General features: G+C 40.4%; 1 protein-coding gene across 5 annotated transcripts in view; it reads right to left on the bottom strand.

The window, feature by feature from the left end:
• gria4b (glutamate receptor, ionotropic, AMPA 4b) overlaps nt 1-18,854 on the bottom strand; it is a 157,196-nt gene that overhangs the window by 38,765 nt on the left and 99,577 nt on the right. For 4 of the 5 annotated variants that reach the window (XR_315412.3, XR_315411.3, XM_005916062.3 and 1 more), the window contains exons 7-9: nt 14,828-14,995; nt 14,164-14,268; nt 9,267-9,377 (exon numbers count right to left, since the gene is read on the bottom strand). Coding sequence is in view for 3 of the 5 variants with exons in the window: in XM_005916062.3 (XP_005916124.1) it covers nt 9,267-9,377; nt 14,164-14,268; nt 14,828-14,995 (384 nt within the window). In the remaining 2 variants the exon portion in view is untranslated. Of the gene's footprint in view, nt 1-7,149; nt 8,428-9,266; nt 9,378-14,163; nt 14,269-14,827; nt 14,996-18,854 lie in introns of those variants that run through there. The other variant, XM_005916063.3, reaches the window with a different exon arrangement.

Raw genomic sequence — 18,854 nt, 5'->3', positions numbered from 1 at the left:
CTCACAGCATTTCTGCTTCAAGTTTTAAAATAGGAAAAGCTGCGTATTTCCTGTTTAAAGTTTAACATTCAGTTCTTCAACAATGAGCAAGGTTAGTTTAAGACTACAAGCTCATGTTATGACTATTAATCAATCAGATGATGAGATAACAACAACCATGAACCTCTGCAGTCGTAAGAAAGTTTAACTGTCTTTTTTAGTTGTTTGTGATTTGAGCAGAGCATACACAGCATATAAGATTTACGTTGTCGCAGTAAAAATCACACATTAATGGGAAGTCCAGGTAAGAAGCCTCACCATCTTTGAAACTGGGAGAAACAAAGAGTATAGTCATCCTTTCTAACAGCTGGAATGACTTAAATTCACAAAAAGGACTCAATGTTTTTATTCAAGATGAGCAGGAAAATATTTACAGAGATCACGGCACAGAAACATTTTCCCATAGACTTCTATATGACTGGAAATCTTTTTGCAACCCCCTGGTGGCCATCAAAAGGAATGCAGGTTTAAGGCCCTTTTTAGACCTGAAAGCCATGTACATTTTTTTTAATCATCCATGTGATAGAATCCTGATCGGCTTTCACAACACAACATCAATGACTTTCATTACAATGTAAAAAAAGAAATATTACATCACAATTAAAGATAATAATCTATAAATGGAACAAAGATTTATATAATTTCTCTATTTTTGTGAGCAGTTTTCATACGTCAGCTACAGGAAAGAAAGATCAGGTCTGAACAACTTTCTACTTTTATAAACTACGGCATCTAAACAGAATCTCCTTAAACTAAAGGACAGCTCACTGACACGTGGGTGACGTCGAACTGGATACTTTTGACTTTTTAGCCACGTGAAATCACCAGAAAATCAGTGCCAAGGAGGTGGGAGGAGAAAGACCATAACTTGTGTTCACACAGACAGCACTGACATGCTATAGCTAAAAAGTCTGAGTCTAAAGAATTACAGAGAATTTGTAAAAACAGCTATAGTCACTGCACTCCTTGCTTTGCCTAGTGCCTTAAGCCTGCATTCTTTTCAGTGGTCAGCAGGGGGCGACTAGTCTGACTGTAAAAAGAGTTACAGTTGTATAGAAATCTATTGGAGAAAAATTCCTTGGTTCCCTTGGCCTACGACTTCAGTAATCGCTTTCTTGGTGGGTTTATGGTCTTAGTCTCTAGTCTTAAGTCCTGGTGAATACAACGTGATGTTATTTTCATAAATTAAACATTCGGTGTCCCTCAGTTTCACAGTCAGATGCACCTTGAGATGTCTCAGTTCAAAAAGCCGTCACAGTAGCTATGATATTCATAGACTATCTGTTCTTAATATGTGGCACACACCATCATTTAGGCAGGCAAAGCATTTGTATAGATGCATGTCACAGAGACAGAAAACATGACTAAGCAAAAAAAAAGGTAGAGGAGAGGGTACAGACATGGAACAGAAAGGAGCAGAGAAATTAGATGCAGTCAGACTGAATAACTTAATGCCACCACTTAAATAATCGGGGTGGCTACATCAGTCTACACTGTGACCAGAGGAAGGTTGTATATCATTAGATTTCTTGTTCCTCGGAAAGTGATCTAAATGTAAGCCGTGCATGCTTTCTGAACTCATATTTCCAAACAAATTACTTTTGTCATGGATGGCAGCATATTGCATATTGAGAATGGGAGCAATTTATTCTTGAGATGTGTTTGCTTGACATTGCCGCCGGCCAAAGCAAGGTAAACCAAAGACTCGATGGCAGGGAGAGAATGCAAATGCCCGGCTGAGCCTACGGCACAGCAAAGATGTTACTGTACAACATAATGATGGCACGATGTACTAAAATACAGTGAAGGACGCTTGTAGTGGGTTACAAGGTTCCATAACTCATTAATAATATTAACATGAATCATTTGCCAAGCCTTTTAACAAATTATCAATAACTAATTATTAACATTTTCCCACAACTATAAAGCATCAATCATACTCTGTATCTGCATATCAAATTCCCTTGTCCGTCTTTATGTTTGTGCATTATTTATGTAACATGTCAAAGAAAAAGATTACACATAACACTAGCCTCACATTATGCTGACTGCCTCAGAAAATAATCAGCATCCTACCCTGGGTTTGCTGTGTGTGACAGACCTCATAATAACTGCATTAAATGCAAAATTGATAAGCACAAAATGAAGCAAAACTGTAGTTTTACAGCCTGGAGATCAATTTGTGTATGAAGGACTTAAATAAATACCTTCTGCTACTACCCAAAAGCTACACTAGCTAATGCCAGCTGAAAAAAATGGAGCTCAATAATCACTAATATCGACAAATAACCAGCTCCCCGAAGTTCAACCACAAGCCCTAATAGTCTTCATTTAAAGGTAAAAAAACAAACTGTAGCTTTGGAAAGTATTTTGATATTGACATCATTAGCAAAGAAGCAAAGAAGCAAGCTAAAGTTAGTCAAACTGTCACTTTCATTGTGGTTCAGATCAGTGAAAGCGCCACTTCCTGCCAGTGTAAATGAGTTTAACTGCTCATTTAATCCCTCAGGTGTCCTAATGTAGGAAAAAAAAAGGTAGCTCACTGAGCTAAAAACGTTGCTGTGGATTCTTATTACTTAATTACTTAATGTATGAATGTCCATGGGAGAGGTCTTTGTCAGGAGGAAAAGCTGCAAAGCTAATAAAAACATAGTTAAAAGTCACATTTATGTCCTCTTCATCACAAAGTAATCTAGATATCCTGATATCCTTCAGTGTCCAGGGACTCTGTTCGTGCATGTATAGAGAGAATTATTAGACAGGAATTAGGCAGGAATTCAGGTAAAAAGAGAGAACACACTTTGAATGTTCTTGAAAACACCTTTTCCCCACATTCATCTCTGTGCAGCAGTACAGTGGGTGCCAGTACAGCTAGTAAGAAATAGTTCTTGTTGCAGTTTTAATTTGATTTTTTTATTATGGTAAATTCCTGTTTTTTATTTTATTTTGCAACTTCCAGCTTGTCAGGACATGGAGTCCAAAGGACATCTGAATAATGTCAGATTTATGCATTATATACAGGTTTTATGGACAAGCCATTCCTACTAGCTCAGGGTACAACTAATCGACAGAGTAACAGTTCATTCAAACAGGCTTTCATGCTTTTTCCTTTACCACGCGATAGGAGACTGAATATTTGCGGTGATAACCCTATAGTACTGTACCACAGACAGTTTGTGAAATCCTGAGGATGAGTGCTTTCGCCACCGCCATCCTAGTGTTTTGAAAGTTGTCAGCTAACTCCTCTATCTATTTAGACCTGCAGGTCTGTCTTTTGTACTGTCTGAGAGGTAGAACAGCATTTAGCAAATGACACAAAATCCCCAAGAACTACACAAAGATTAACACTGATAATCATTTTATTACCAGTTTTAACAACATTGTCAAAAAAGTTTAACTGAGCTTAGCGTTTGGTCTGGCCGGTCAGCTAGCAATCAAATTACCTCAACAGCCAACCCCAGCAGCTGATAGCTCACATAAAGTTTAGTCTTTAAGCTTATTCGGCCTGCATGCTGCTTCTGCAAGCCACTTTGCAACCCACCTCCATCCCAGGGTTTCTGGTGTTGTTGGAAAACATCCCTGTTGTGGTCCGGATGGACATCTCTACTTTAAATGTCCTCTTTGAGGACCTTGGTAGTCTTGATGACCTACAGGAATCAGGAATTCTTGTGCTGGCTTTTAAATGGAACTCATGTCACACTTTTAATGAATCGCAAGCGTTTTATTGATGATGACTTAATCTGCGAGTTGATCTCTGCCAGTGTTTTTGGATTTATATCAGAGGGAAATCGGCTCTAATCCATATGATTTATGATAGCGGGGTGTATGACAGTGCTGGCAGCCAGAGGAGCAGAGGGAGTCAGTGTTTCTGGCACAAGAACAGAGCAGTACTTCAGAGGTCTTCACAGTAAAGGCCAGCATGGCTGACAGGCTGGTCAATAATCACAACCGCACGGCTTCACTCACTGCCTAATGAGACTAATTACACATGCCATTAGAACACACACACACACTCTCACACACACACATACCACAGGGCCAACTGCATGTCACAAATCCATACGTACACCCACACACACACACACAGTCTACATTAGTAAAATCTGGCCATTTGGCTTTGTGTGTGAGTGTTTTGTACGTTACGCAGGACAAACAATCTGCTGCACATTCTGTTTGATTATGAGCAATAACAGAATGATGGCCCATTGTCCAAAAACCTGACCGCAAAAACCAAACTGTGTGACGCTCTCACACACATTATTACTTCTCCATGAGTGACTCATGTCGGGGTTTAGTCATCAGCAGCCATTAGACGCACTAATCACACTTTATTTGACTGAGTGTACGACACTGAAAAGAGGAGCACATTTGAAGCGCACACAGAGCATATACTGTGAATCTCCATTTTGCTTTTGTTCACAGCAGAGGCGTTTGGGTGCTACAGTCAAGGGTTTTGGATCTGAAAGCTTCAGCCACTCTAAGCCAAAGTTTGTGATTCCCAACAGTAAAGCAAAAATATAATTAGAAATGTAAAACGTGGTTGAAAAGACAACATTCGTCTATAAATCACAAATTTACTATTTATACTGTTTAAGAAACGTGCCCTTCATTCCCACAATCACAGAGTGACTCACTCAAGAACATTTTTGCATTCTTATCCTCAACCTCTCATTTATTTTCATCTAGTTTACTTTAGTCAGATCTAGAAAAAAACTTTTTAACTGATAAAATTGTTTGCAAATTGTTTGCTTCAGCTTGATGAATGTTGTAATTTGAATACAGGCAGAATTCATTTCCCCTAATTGTTGTATAAGGCTACGTGCTCTGATCCATTTCTGGGTAATTTTCATCAGCATAAATGTTGACAATGAAGAACCTGCAGCTTAAAGTATGCCTGTCAGAAATTTTCTCCACTGTCAACATCTTTGTCTAATGTACCCACTCTCCCTCCTGTGCACATGTCCAAATCAGCCTTGCTTCTCTAACTTTGTCTCCAAACTGGTCAGTCTGAGCTGCTCATTTCTAATCTTGTGCATTTTGGTCACTGCCAATGAAAATGTGAGCATCTTCAGCTCGACCTCCAGTCTTTTTGTCAGTGCCACCATCTCCAAACCATACTCACTACCATCCGTTTCACTTTTGCTGCTATCCTTCCATCACAAATCACCCCTGACACTCATCTCCACCGGCTCCATCCTGCCTGCCTTCTTCTTTACCTCTCTTGTCCACTATCTGTTGATTTGAATTGTTGAGCCCAGATATCTGCTTTCTAAATACTCTGGCTGCCCCCCACAATTGTCCACAGGTGACTGGCCGAAGGTTCCCTCAATGCCTGGAAAAAAATCAGCATAAAGAGCTTGAAGATGTTCAAATGACAACAGAATTGAATTAAATTTCAGACCAAAATACTCAGAGAAACTCTGATGTTAGAGGCCTATGAAATTCATTTAATTGAACATTTATTAGCATTTTTTCCAGTCTTATTTGGTCCACTAGAAATTCTTTTAATGCTGAGAAGTACTCAATTCTTTTAAAAAGAACAGACCAAAGTACATGACAGCAATTAATGCATCAGTTAATAGAACAATAAATAATCAGAATAAGGGAGGATTTAAAGGCAGAAATAATTTAAAGACGAAGGTGATTCCAGAGTTTTAGAGCTGCAACTGTAAGAGCCATTCAGGAATTTGGTATTACTAAATGTTACTGATCAATTCACCTAAGATTATGACATGTGACGATAAAAAAGATCTGACTCATAACCTGAAACAAACCAAATGAAGCTATACACTGAATGATGATGATGTTTCTGCAGCAGCATTTTGAACCTACTGCAGTCTTTTACTCAGTCCAGCATATACAAAGTTGGAGTAATCCAGTCTGGAAATTAATCTGCTAAATTTTGGGGTTGACACCCCGAAATTTGAATGAGACCGGGTTGTAGGTGCGTTATCAACAGGGATTTTAAGCACCACAGTGAAGCCTAACAGCAAAACCATTTCCGAAACATTTCACCGCTGTTGCAGGACTTCTATGTAGTTCCTGCCCTTTGGCAGGTTGATACTGTGCCAAGATGTGTAATGAGGGAGTTTTAAGCCAAGGCACACAACATCAAATCTCACAGCCTTTTTACTGCCCATATAATCACAATCAAACGTCGTCCTTGTCCACGGGAGCTTTTCTGAGTATGCATCAAACTCTGGGCAGCTGAAGCCAAAGACTTCACAGGGTTTTTAGCTATCTCTTAAAGCTTTAGGCTCACAACAAAGAGAACTAAACACCACTTTGAAAACAGTATGACCTTGTGTTGTGACAAGACATAAAAACTCTCCACAGCTTCTATACTTTAAAGGGCACGGTCTGGATTATAACAGATTAGACTGTAGCCATGCTAATCTGGGAGCTCAGCTTTGATGTACTAAAAAAAATCTGAAAGTTGTTTTCTCTTTTTAAGATGCTACAGCACCACAAGTGGACTGCAGCGAGTATCTGGCATTAAATATGTGGATTACTGGCAAGTGAAGGTGAAGTATTTTTTGCACTTGTTGACTGTCATGTCATTTTTATTTATGAGAAAGCCTTTCTTATAAAATCATATAACTTTGTGGAGAAGAAACAACAGAAATATGGCCTCAGGATAGGTTCAGGTCTGAAGAATGGGGGCACCTGGTGGACCCGCTTGAATTATGTGAAAGCAAGGGCAGAGTTAAGCCCTCAGCTTTTGGCCAAAAGCAGCCGTCAAATCTGACAAACAAGAAGGAACACAACACACAGCTAAACTGTGCACAGAAAAAAATTAAGAAGACAAAACAAGCGGCAAAAAAAAAAAGGTAAAAACCAATCAATATCATGGATTCTCCAACTGTGGTTTGGTTTAGTGTGTGCTTGTCATTTTTTGTGTTGTTTAAATACAGACAACTCTTAAAGGTTTAAGATAAGAGAAGAGCGATTAAACGGTTTCTGGGATTTTATTTTATTTAAATGTGGTGGCATGGCTGTTTCCGGACCAAACCAACAATGACTTTGTGAGAAAGATGGCTGCCCTGTAACATGTGGCCACCACATGAAAGAACATGATTCAACCATTTAAGGAACAGAATCCAGTCTGGGTAGGATCTTAAAGATTTTTTATTCTGCTGATGGGTCAAACAATGTCTCACACATTCTTGATTTTAAGATAAAAAGTTAAATTTCATTGTTTCACATCTAGAATTAGCACAAGAGCTTTGAATGCAAGTTAATTTATTGAAAATTGAATAGTTTTATTTACAATGATCCATTAAGGAAGACTACACCAAACCCTCTTGTCCCTCCCTAAATTTTTCATATTTTTTTCCATGAGGGGACTGGTGCCACCCCATGCCCCCCCTTTTGCCATGTCCCAGTCTCCAGGTTTCTGGGGTAGAGGAGCTATCCGCCTTTAAATATAAGTCAGATCATAAAACTTATTTCAGGCTTAGGCCAGGGAGCAGCTAGTGTAGGCCTGATAATCAGCAAGCATATTCCACAACATGTTAAACTGCTACTTTGCAAAGGGTTCTTAAAACGCATTAAGACACAGATGGATGTAATATAAAACTTGGACGCTTCATTAAGTTTATGCTAAGCCAACATTACTCTCACAAACACGCAGAACAAACATTAAAAGCGGGAATGAAAGGCAGCCGTCACAATGTAACTATATTATCATGCTGCACAAAAGCATGATGGATATGAACTGGGATGATTATGAGAGCATTAGTCTTTCTAAGCTGTTTTAAGGCTTACAGGAAGCCCTCGGAGTGTGTAATGTACTGTACGGTAGAGCAGGTAGTAGGAGAAGGTGACAGGTTTAGACAACATGTATATTTATACACTGCCACTTCCTTACTTTACGCTTCAGGCTCTGGAGATCTTTGCAAAACACTACAATCGCAAACTGTGGTGATTCTCGAGCTGTGATTGGCCACACAGACACACCAAGCATGACAATGCGTGACACTACCACACACACACATTAGCAGGTGTAGTTGGAGCTTGTTTATGCTAGAAATCAGATGCTGTGATGGTAGGAGTGGGGGGATCCATTTAGGCCTCAATGGGTGTCCATCCATGAGGGCGTCCGTAAAAAACAGAAAAGAAAAGAGGACTGTCTTTTTCCCCTCCATTTGCATTTTATTATCCTCTCGAGGGACTCCATTATGGCTCTGAGCGGCTCCATTTCTTGTTCAGATTTCTGAAACAGGGTATCCATTAACACAGCTGCTGTGTCTCTCCTCTCGCCCAGTGTCTTTAGGGCTTCATTTTGGCTCAGGCTGCTGTGTCCATCACTCTGCCATTAAGGGCTTTCATATCCTGCTTGCGTCCAACTGGGGATCAGTTTCTTAAAATGGGGTTCCTCATCAGGGGCTGAAAAGAGGGAGGATTTTGCTGAGCTGTGACTCTCCATTCCCACTTCCTTACCTTCCTTCCTTCCTCCCCTCAGATGCTACATTTACATCTGGCTGCTTTACTCTATTCAGCCACCGCAGAGTCGCTGCTACAGCTTGAGATTCGCATGCCATGCAAAGGCAATTCAGTGTGTGTGAAATGCTTTTGTAGATGTATGGCACTGCTTTATAAAATGCAATAAGAATAAAAAACCCTCAATAACGGCAGCTGTTTATGATGTTTATTGGTGCAATAAAGGAAAATCTAAGTGACGGCAGTTAGTCCTGCAGCTGTGTTATGTTTTATTGAAATTTCTGTTGAAGTAATAAAAATAAATCCCCTTTCCTTAAGAGTTTTTTTAAAAATAGAAAATTATGTAACTAAGCAGACTTATCTCTGAAATCTGGTCACTCGTAGCGCAGAATTTAAAGGTTTTTAGGGTTATAAAAGTGCCAAATTGTGAGCACTGAACTTGAATATGTGCCCTTGCCAATTTCATCTGGCTGCTGCTTAAAATTTTACCACTAAAGATGCCCTTTAATATATTAAAACATGTAACAAAAAAAGTACATCAGAAAAACAAACCAGAAACACTTTGCAAGCAAAAAGTGCAGCCGACCGTCATGTTTTTTGTATCAGTGTCGGAGATTTGTGATGTATGATGTGTATCCACTAAATCTGACACTCCTGGCTCTGCATATGAATCAGTGTAATCTGCAGAGGCACTTGTTAATAACACTTCCTGGCATTACAAATTACTTTGAATATTACTGCATGCATGAGTGTGCGCGTTGGTTGAGGACATGCTGGTCTCTTACCATGATTGTAGTGACTACAACGGTTCGATTTTCCATGCCAGAAGTGTCATTTGGAAGCAGCGGAGAGTCCTGGATCAGCACCAGTTTGTCTGCGTCATTCCAGTAGCCAATCTGTAGTGAAAACAAAAACATGAGATCAAGCTCCGAAGCGTGCGTAGATTCATAATAATATGCTATATAATCCACATGGTCGGGTGGGTGTATGTATTATGTATTATGATGATGCAATCCCTAATACCGTGGGAGCTATTTTACTTGATGCAAGTGGATGTAACTGGAGAGGAAAGCTTTGTTTTTACTGCAGCGTGAAGTTTAATTTATGCAGCTCAGTGTTGGCGTTACAAGTAATTTGTTCAAATAGTGGACACTTTTCTATCATACTGTAGGCACCCTGATAGTGATCATATTATATTATTTCCCATTTATTAATTATCACTTTTATACTGTTAAATTGTTGGATACTGTTGGATGTTTCAAACAATGGGATCAGGATTTGAGTAAAAATAATCCAGATGAGCCAAAAACTCTAACAGCTCGCTTTGCATGTTTCCTGGCATGTGTATGGTTTCCCTTATATGGTTTCAGACATGAGCCAAAGCTGAGATCAGGAGGTGTGGTTTACAAACACTGCTTGGGGAAGCCCAACAAAGGGCAACCAATCAGAATAAAGTGTGCTTTTAGGGAGGTGTGGCTTAAAGAACGGCATGCATCATTGGGCTAATATAACAATCAAAAGTACACACATATTGTGATATAAAACAAGAAGCAACATACACTGTGTGACATATAAAGGAAAAATCATTATTATTTTTTGGAGTAATTCATAATGTGCATGGGCTCTATATATAGAGAGAAAAATGTAGAGTAATATCAACTTAATGAACGATTTTTATAAATGTTGACTTTTATAAATGTTTTAACACTTCAGTTTTTTATAAAATAGAGGATGAAAAGGCGCCATTAAATACAAAAATACAAGGATAAAGTTAAAAGTGACAAAATCGCAACTCCGTGATTCCTTTACTTTCTGTTGATGCTTTGAAATGTATCTCTTGCTGTTGTGCAGACTGTGACGGCTCATGTTTCACATACGGTGTAAGTGACCTACATATGTCTCTGTGCACACGAGGCAAGAGGCTCAAGATGATGAAAGCTGATGAATCCAGAGCTTGGAAAACACTTTTAAGAATACCTTGGGTTGAGATTCCCAGGACCGGGTACCTTTATACTAAAGTTGGCAAGAGTAAGGCTGCAACTATTTGAGCTATTAATACAAGAATATAACAGTATTTTTAAGTATTTTTCCCCAGGCAAAGCTGTGAAACTTGGTACAATGTCTATTACTAATTGCTAATGACATCTTCTCCTGACAGGAGGTGCTGTTTAAAAAAAAGCACATTAAACTTTTTTTTAATTAACTTCCAGGTTTTAGTTATTTAGTCCAACTATACGTCACAAATACATAAAGTATCATCATATCACGCTGAGGAAAGCCAGTTAAAGACAGTAAGCAGTACCATTTAGCCTTAGATTAATATACTTCACACAAGATGCCAGTTTCAAGATCAATGTGGTGTAATATCATGCTCAGCTGACTTTACTGTCTTCATCCTTCATCCAGAAGTCCTTCAGGGGCAAACTGACTGAGCAAAATTGACAGATAGGTTTGCTGTGGCTGTAATATCATAAAATTCTTTCAGTGGAGCATTTTCAGCGGGGCGAAGGCATTTAATTTGCTGCCATCCTGATCTTTGTGCACATATTTATTTCAATTTATGGTAAAAAAAAAAGGCCTTTATTACTTAAAGGAAACCACAAACAGCAGGCACCAGGTAATAATTCAACATGTAGATAGCCTTCGATTGCTCTGAAGTAATCATTCTCCACTTTTAAAAAAATTACAATAACTGCTAATTCAGCACAGAAATAGACACATGGTTTGCTCCTTTGTGCTCTAGATGAGAGTGGCATTTCTGTACTTTGAGACACGTCTCACATAGCTATGTTTAGTCATGATTTTTATTTTAATCTGATCTAAGCTACTGATGGTGGTATGGACTCACAATTCATAATCATATTTGCAGGTGGGAGTAAAAATGACCTGCTGCTGATGAAAAAGGACCCTCCCCTGTCAGAGGCATGGTTGGTTCCCTGTAGACATGAATTCTTCTGGTGCTTTTATGTTTTTATTGGGGCAGGGACAAATTTTGGACAAATTTTGTCCACGCCCTGAAGTCGACCCTTATGAGCAGCTACAAGTGAGTCATAGTGTAGGTGCTGGGAATAAGCTGTGATTGGCTGATCCCTCCAGTGTGCCGAGGCATCAGGATGATTGAGGGCCACGGAAAATGTAGGAGAGAGGCTGTGACCCACACATGCACACACACACATATATAGACCGTGTCCTGACGGGACCCTCGCCACGGCGAAGGAAGACAGGCCAAAGCAGCTTTTGATTGATGGAGACTCCTCTCTGCCTCCTCCCCCTCCCCTCCACCTTGATTGCTTTCTATTTCATTTCATCCTTTCGGCATCACTCTCACAAGTGCCCTCTCTCTCTCTTTCCCCCCATTTCCCTTGAATTTCATCTACAGACATCCATCCATCCTCTCAAACCAGCAAGCAAAAGATGCTGCAGCTTCCCCGCCACCACAATTTACTTATGATAATAGAGAGCAGCACACTACATGTCGTATCATCCCACTCACCCAGATACTTCACATGAAGGCAGTCTGCACGAATCTACAATGATTTATGGATGAATGAAGAAGGTTTACGATTTAGTTATATTCAAGCATGCACGCCCACCAGAGCACGGGTCTTTGAAAATTATACGACACCGTGTTTAGGAATAAAGTTGCTCGCTGGAAACCTGCAAAATCTGTAACCTGTTGAGCTACACACAAGACCTGTTATGACATGCTGTCAGGCACATCATTCAGAGAGCCAGATAAATAACACGCATGGCAGAGTAAACTGTCTAACCTTAAAACAAATTCTTAACGTCACAGTGCAGTTTTAATCTAAAAGAATCCCCTGCCTTTATAAAATCCTGACCACATTGTGGTTAAGCAGCTGATTACACACGCTGGGCTGTCAGGGAGGGTTCCCTCGTGGGATCATAAACATTTTCCAACCACTAATTTGGTGAATCCTGCAGCGTTGGATGGAAAGACTGATTTTTACGTCTCCTCAGAAGGTAGCAACAGATCACGTGTCACTGGGATAACACTGTCAGATTACTAAAAAGGAAATGTATATCGTATAGATACATATGTGACAACTTTAAAAATACTAATCAATAAATCAAACGGGACTATTTTTTTTCATGATAACCAGTGATATGAACTACAGTACTGTCTTTATTTTGCTACTAATTGTAAATGCTAAATATGCATACCTGTATTTAATTTGCATTAAATTCAAATATATAATCAAATTTCAAATAAAGTTGCTTTCACACAGGACGTGGCTGCATATTATTTATTTCTGTTTTTGGCTTTCTGCTGTTATTTATTACAGCAAAGTGGGAGTCTGGAGGGGACTTTAGCCTTTGCTATTTGGGTCGCCAGCTTAAAAAGGTGAGCCATAGCTGCTCCCCCATCCTGTGCTGTGTCCACACAATAGCCAAAGCACAGGATGCTGCTCGGGAGATCTTTCAGACACTGCAGGAGTGACATTTGTTGAACTTTGACAGCTCTGTGCTGTGAAGACTGCCAGCGTGACCAATAGAAAAGAGGCATGTAGCTGACAGCACTCAAGGAAGGAAAATGGAGCAAAAGTTAATGTTGTGTGCCTTCCTTCCCTGAATTATTCAAAACAAGTTTGTGTGAGCGAGGCTTTCGGTTTACCGGGTGATCTATGCTCCCATAGATTCATGGCCACAAGCTGTGGGTAGCAAAATGAGATCATGGAAAAAAGGGGTGGAAATGAGCTTCCTTCCAAAGGGTGGCTGGGCTCATCTGTACTAGGGAATTGTACTTCAGTGGGAAACCTCAATGAAACCCTACAGCGTAACCTCCCTAGAAACGCAACAAGACATTGTAATTTCTGTGCAATTTCTCGCTACTTTGTTGCTTTGATGTTTTAATTATAACCATCATCTCAATAAAAGAAAAGACAATCATAGCATCAATATAAGGACTCAGATGACAGCAAATACCTGGATGGAGACTGATGAAACTATTGGAAATGACATTAGGGAATGTCAAAAGAAGTGGAAAAATGTGAAGGACTAAAGTGTTTGACCCTGAAAAAAAACCTCATCACAAGAAAGAGCCAAAAAAGTTTCTGTTGGACGGCGCTGGCTATAAAACGCATGGACACAACCACAGGGTAACTAACATGTAATGCACCAGCAGAAGCATAAATGCTGGCCTCAGTGTCAGCAACTTATGTAGGTTACATCATATCTTCTACAAAGGTCCCCACAGAAGTCTAAATCAGGCCTTAGAGACAGTATGAGGAGCTTGGTCATCTGGGAGGTGCTCAGAGTGGAGCTGTTACTCCTCCACATGGAAAGGCGCCAGCTGAGGTGGTTCGAGGGCGCTTCTTAGGAGCCTCATAGATGAGGATTTTGAGGCATTTCCAACCCAGAGACAGAGCTAGAACACAGTGGAGAGATTGTGTCTCTCAGCTGGATTGGGAACGTCCCATCAGAAGAGCTGGAGCTGCTTAGATTGCAGCAACTAGGACTAGGACCTGTATTAGCAGCACAAAATGGATTGAAGTTTGAGTTTATATTGGGACCACATGGGGTGTATGATGATTTCATAGTCGTGTAGCTTGTTGTAGGTCTGCAAACAAACTGGATTTCATAAGTCAAATGTGTGATCATCACCGTTAGCCAAATATTTATCCACAGCACAAATGAAAGCAGTGTGGTGTGATGCTTTACCCGTCTGGGTCCATTATTCTTCAGTTCAAACACGTCCATAGTGTAGTTGACCCTGCGGCCATAGTGGTCAAACTGGACATTACCTGTTAGTCCCTGCAGCCGGACCTGCACACAGAGGGGGACGAAGACATGTACACACCAGGACATGATATAGTTCCACATAAGCAAATATTGTTTTAGTACACAAAACTGTTGGAAGAAAAGTGCAGCAGGCTGTATCAAGGGATGACACTGCATGCTGCATGATTTGAAGAGTCTGGGAGATTTTATTTAATAAGCAGATGTTCACTACTCCTTTGAGCTTATTGTTGATTTAACCAAGCCAGCCAGCTCTGTCTTCTGAGCATCAGCTGAAACACACTTTCAACTGGTTTGAGGGCGTTTAAAGAATAGTTCAATATTTTGGGAAATACGCTTTTCAGAGAGTGAAGCTTTTCTTAATATACTTCTTTGTGCTCTAAGGGGCTCCGCTGTATCTAAAAGCCTCTTCAAAAGTGCAACTGCATGTTGAGGCAACGATCGTGAAGATCAGAGAGCGTCTTCTTTTCAATAACAGACATTCGAGCAGAGGCTCACAGCCACCCAGGCTCTCCATTAAAGGATTGAACAAAGAGGAAGTAGTGAAAAACCTTTGCCGATTACCTCCACTTATGCTGCGTCTCACCTGTTTTAGAGTGCGCTCCATATCGATGCCCTGGTTCCACGGGGCGGCAGGGTTAGCGAGGCAGTCGCCGGCGTTCCCCCGTCTTGAAATGTCCACCTTTTGCCTGCGCAGGTTCCTGAAGGCCTCGGCCATCACCATCACACCATCGTATGTCAGCGCCGAGGTGTACTGTGAGACGAGAAGGGGCGATCAGAGATGTTATCCTGCGTTCAGGGGTAGGATGACTCCAGGCCTCAAGGGCCGGTGTCCTGCAGATTTTAGATGTGTCCTCAACACATCTGGTAATGAACTAATCATTTGATTCAGGTGTGTTGACCCAGGGTGATGCCTCAAACTTGCAGGGCACGGGCCCTTGAGGCCTGGAGTTCCCCACCCCTGCTGTATGTGGTCAATGATGGAAAATGTGTCTATAAAAGAACAACTTAACATCGAATAAAAGCTCTTCAGGATGAAGCAGACTGTATTGAAAGGAAATAAAACCCAGCAGGGACAGATGCCGTGGTTTATAAATTACAGTCTTTGTAGCCCGAGGCGATCCCGCTGCTCTGCCCGTTTTGGGTAGTGCTGGGGGACGCACACCAGGAAAAGGTATGAGGCCAATTAAATACTGATTTAGCTAGACAGGCAAAATGTTCTGCAATATTTGCTGGTCAGATGTTTTTAAAAACAATCTGCGTAAGGTCGCCTCCGAGAGCGTGCTGACTTTCTGCAGGGCCAAGCAGCACGCGGTAACAGCCTGGCTGTTAGAGCGAGGCAGCAGTTTTACTCTGCTCATTATTTTCTAGATATAGAAAAGGAGGAGAGCACATTCCCCACAGTATAAACCTCCCAATTTCCCCTAATCTGTCTTTGACCTGAAGACTCTGCCTCTGCCTTTGCTTCTGATTATTTGGGTCTACAAAAAAAAAAAAGAAAAGCACTCGCCTCTCTCTCTCATGAGCAATACATTTCCCTAAAACTCACCTCTGGCAGGGCAGAAAAGTAATTGAGTGAATGAGGAATAGGCAGGAAGACGCAGAGTGGGTGGGTGGGTGAGTGAGGGGGGATAGAAAGGGGAAAAGGAGAGCATTTTGTCCAGCCGGGAAGCAGTCTGGCATTAATTATCCCGAGTAGCAGGAGTTCATTAACTTTGCCTCCGGCCGGGGGTGAATCCTATTCATTAGCCCACTTCTCACGGTGACATTATGGCTCTCTGCAGAGAGTCTGCTGCACTCCATCCCCCTGTTACTCTTTGACAAGCTGCCCCAAGTAACACACACAAACAATCACGGAGTGGGATAAACTCACTAACAGTCACCGCAGCTATCGGCTTCTTCTCATCTTCATCCTCACTGCGAATGCTGCCAGGAACTTCGCTATTTATTTTTTTTGCAGCTGTGTGCTCACAACCAGACAGACACAAGAACAAATTGAATTCCTTAAGAAATGTTGGTAAGTCAGAGGTCTTTAACCAGGCCAGATGAAGAAACGTCTACATAATGTTTGCAATCTGAGGTTAGACACTCTTTCTTGGTTTAGAGAAAGAAAATCCTCTGTCCTTACTGAAGATTTAAAGATAATCTGTCTCGGGCATAAAAGACGAGGTGTCAGGTTATTCGAGTCCTGACTCGAGTATTTCAATGATTGCCTTTTTAGTTTTTGGAAAACTGTGCATCACAAACAAAGGGTGTAACTCACCAAGAAACCAAAAGCACTGCACGTGTAAACTCAATGACTTACACCCTTTATTACTGTGTATTTTAATCTACACAGGGCCATAATTTACAAAATTAAGATCCTGCTGTATTAATTAAGAAGCCACTGAAACCAGGGGTAGCTCTGACCGAGAAAACATACGTAAACAGCAGAAACATGTGAAACAGAAGCTTTTTGTCTCCAGCTGAAATTATACCCTGCATAGTAAATATTTCCAACTCTGATTATTTACAAAATGAACATATTGTTTTATTCAACAAGACCTGAAACTGGTGTTTGGGAACATAAAATCATGAGGAAACGGTTTAATGACGTTACTATGCTAACAGTAATGTCACTTCCTCATAAATTTCTATGCAATCGCACTTCTTTCTGTCACTGGAGAACTCGCCCCCTATTGGCAATAACAAAAAAAAAAAAAAAAAATTGCAGGTTTTCGGTTGAAGTTTTTACAGGACCCTCTGCAGACTGCAGTCCCATAAAAACTAAACACATCCCATGACTCAGCAGGTTGTAGAACGACTTTTAACTGCAATAACTTAAAGTCATTATTTTCTTGATGACTCTATTTCTGATAGATGGTCTTACATTTGAATCTAGAATACTTTGGTGTACAGAGGAGTTCATGTTGCAGTGCAAGGTGCCCCAGTCCTGTGACTGCAAAACAAAATCAAGACATCAGCCCTCTACCAACATGTGATGGTATGAGGTGTTGTCCTGTGCACTGTGATTAAATACCTCCATTTTGGTCTCACGTGTCCATTGTTCTGGACTTCTCGTGGTTTGTCAGATGCAACTTTGAAAACCTTTGCTGCCGTTGTCTTTTTAGAGAAAAGAAACTTTCTCCTGATATCCCTTCCAAACTAGCCACACTTGTTCAGTCTTGGCTCTAATTGTGCTTTCATGAACTTGAACATTTGATATGCTAACTGAGGTCTGCAGAGTCTGAGATGTAGCTCTTTTTTCCCTCCTTTCTTTTATTGAGCATTGCACAGTCTGACCTTGGGCTGAATTTGATGGAATCACCACTCTTGGGAAGATTTTGGCATCTGAATGCTTCATACCAGCAAAGTGGCAAAATGTCTGCTTTTCTAGATCCGGTCATATTTGCTGATGATCAGTTCATCAAGAGACTTTCATTAAGAGCATTTGCTACTTACGCTTTTAATTGCTATGGAAGCAGTAAGCCTGTACTTAGTTTTTCACTGGGCTGTATAAAATCCTATCTGGATCTTTTTGCCTATAAATCTGCAATTTCAAGCTCTGGAGTTATCATTTTGATATCCAATCACAATGCAGGAAGACCTGAGAAAATCACATGGGTTAAAAACAGAAGAAACAAATACTATCATCTAGCAATGATATCTGTTTCTGGCATTATCATTTTATGAAAAAGAAGCAACAAATTCCTCGGAAAAATGCAATTATACCAGAATAATGCTAATCAGGGTCACCTCATAAATATAACTGAAGTGACACCAAAAATTAGCCAAGGAAACAGCTTTATGCATCCAAATAAACTGCTTCACTGAATAGCGTTAATTAATAATTAGTTATTTCAATCATCAAAGTAACAGTTACACCCAAAACATCTGCCTCTGGCTTCGGATTTGAGGTACTGTGTGCTAACTAACTGATAATGCAGATGATATGCAAGCCAACATGATTTTATGGAGTGAATCTGTTTCGATTTACTGAGGTGTTACACTGTAGGAACTGATGAGCCATATTAACATGTAAAAGATCCCTGGATGAGTCAGGAAGGGCAACTGGAATAAATAAACTTGTGTATTTAAATTAGGTAAGAAAACTCATATAATGTCCTTTCTGGATAAATTAAAGTGAAATTTGGCGCGAGATGTGCTTTAAAGAAGATTAAAAACTAGCATAAAAACTTTTTCAATTTTCACTCTGCATGTGTTTATACAACAGTTTACATTTAATCATTAGCTTTTATTAATCTCTGGCTGTCTTCCACATCATGTCTTTTGTCCTGCCTCCCCCCCCAACCGGTTACAGTAGATTGCTGCTCCTCCCCCAGTCTGGTTCTGCCGAAGGGAGTTTTTCCTTGCCACTGTCACCGAGTGGTTGCTCATAGGGGATTTCCTGTGTTTTATTGTAGGGTCTTTACCTTACAATATAAAGAATATAAATGAACTGAACTGAAATTGAACTAGTGACTATGATTTAATGCATTTATAAAAAAGCATACCATCAGATTTATATTCAGATTCCTCCTAATAAACCAAAACAGCAGCTTCACTGAGAGATACGGAGTAAGTTAATGCACTGAAAGGCTGTTTGTGTTTGCCGCTGCAGGTTAAAATAAGAC

Source organism: Haplochromis burtoni, unplaced genomic scaffold, assembly GCF_018398535.1.
Source record: "Haplochromis burtoni strain Fernald_Lab_line unplaced genomic scaffold, NCSU_Asbu1 Contig_17, whole genome shotgun sequence".
NCBI classification, from domain to species: domain Eukaryota; kingdom Metazoa; phylum Chordata; class Actinopteri; order Cichliformes; family Cichlidae; genus Haplochromis; species Haplochromis burtoni.
The sequence above is the reverse complement of the archived record's forward strand: the minus strand, read 5'-3'. Positions and strand labels throughout refer to the sequence as shown.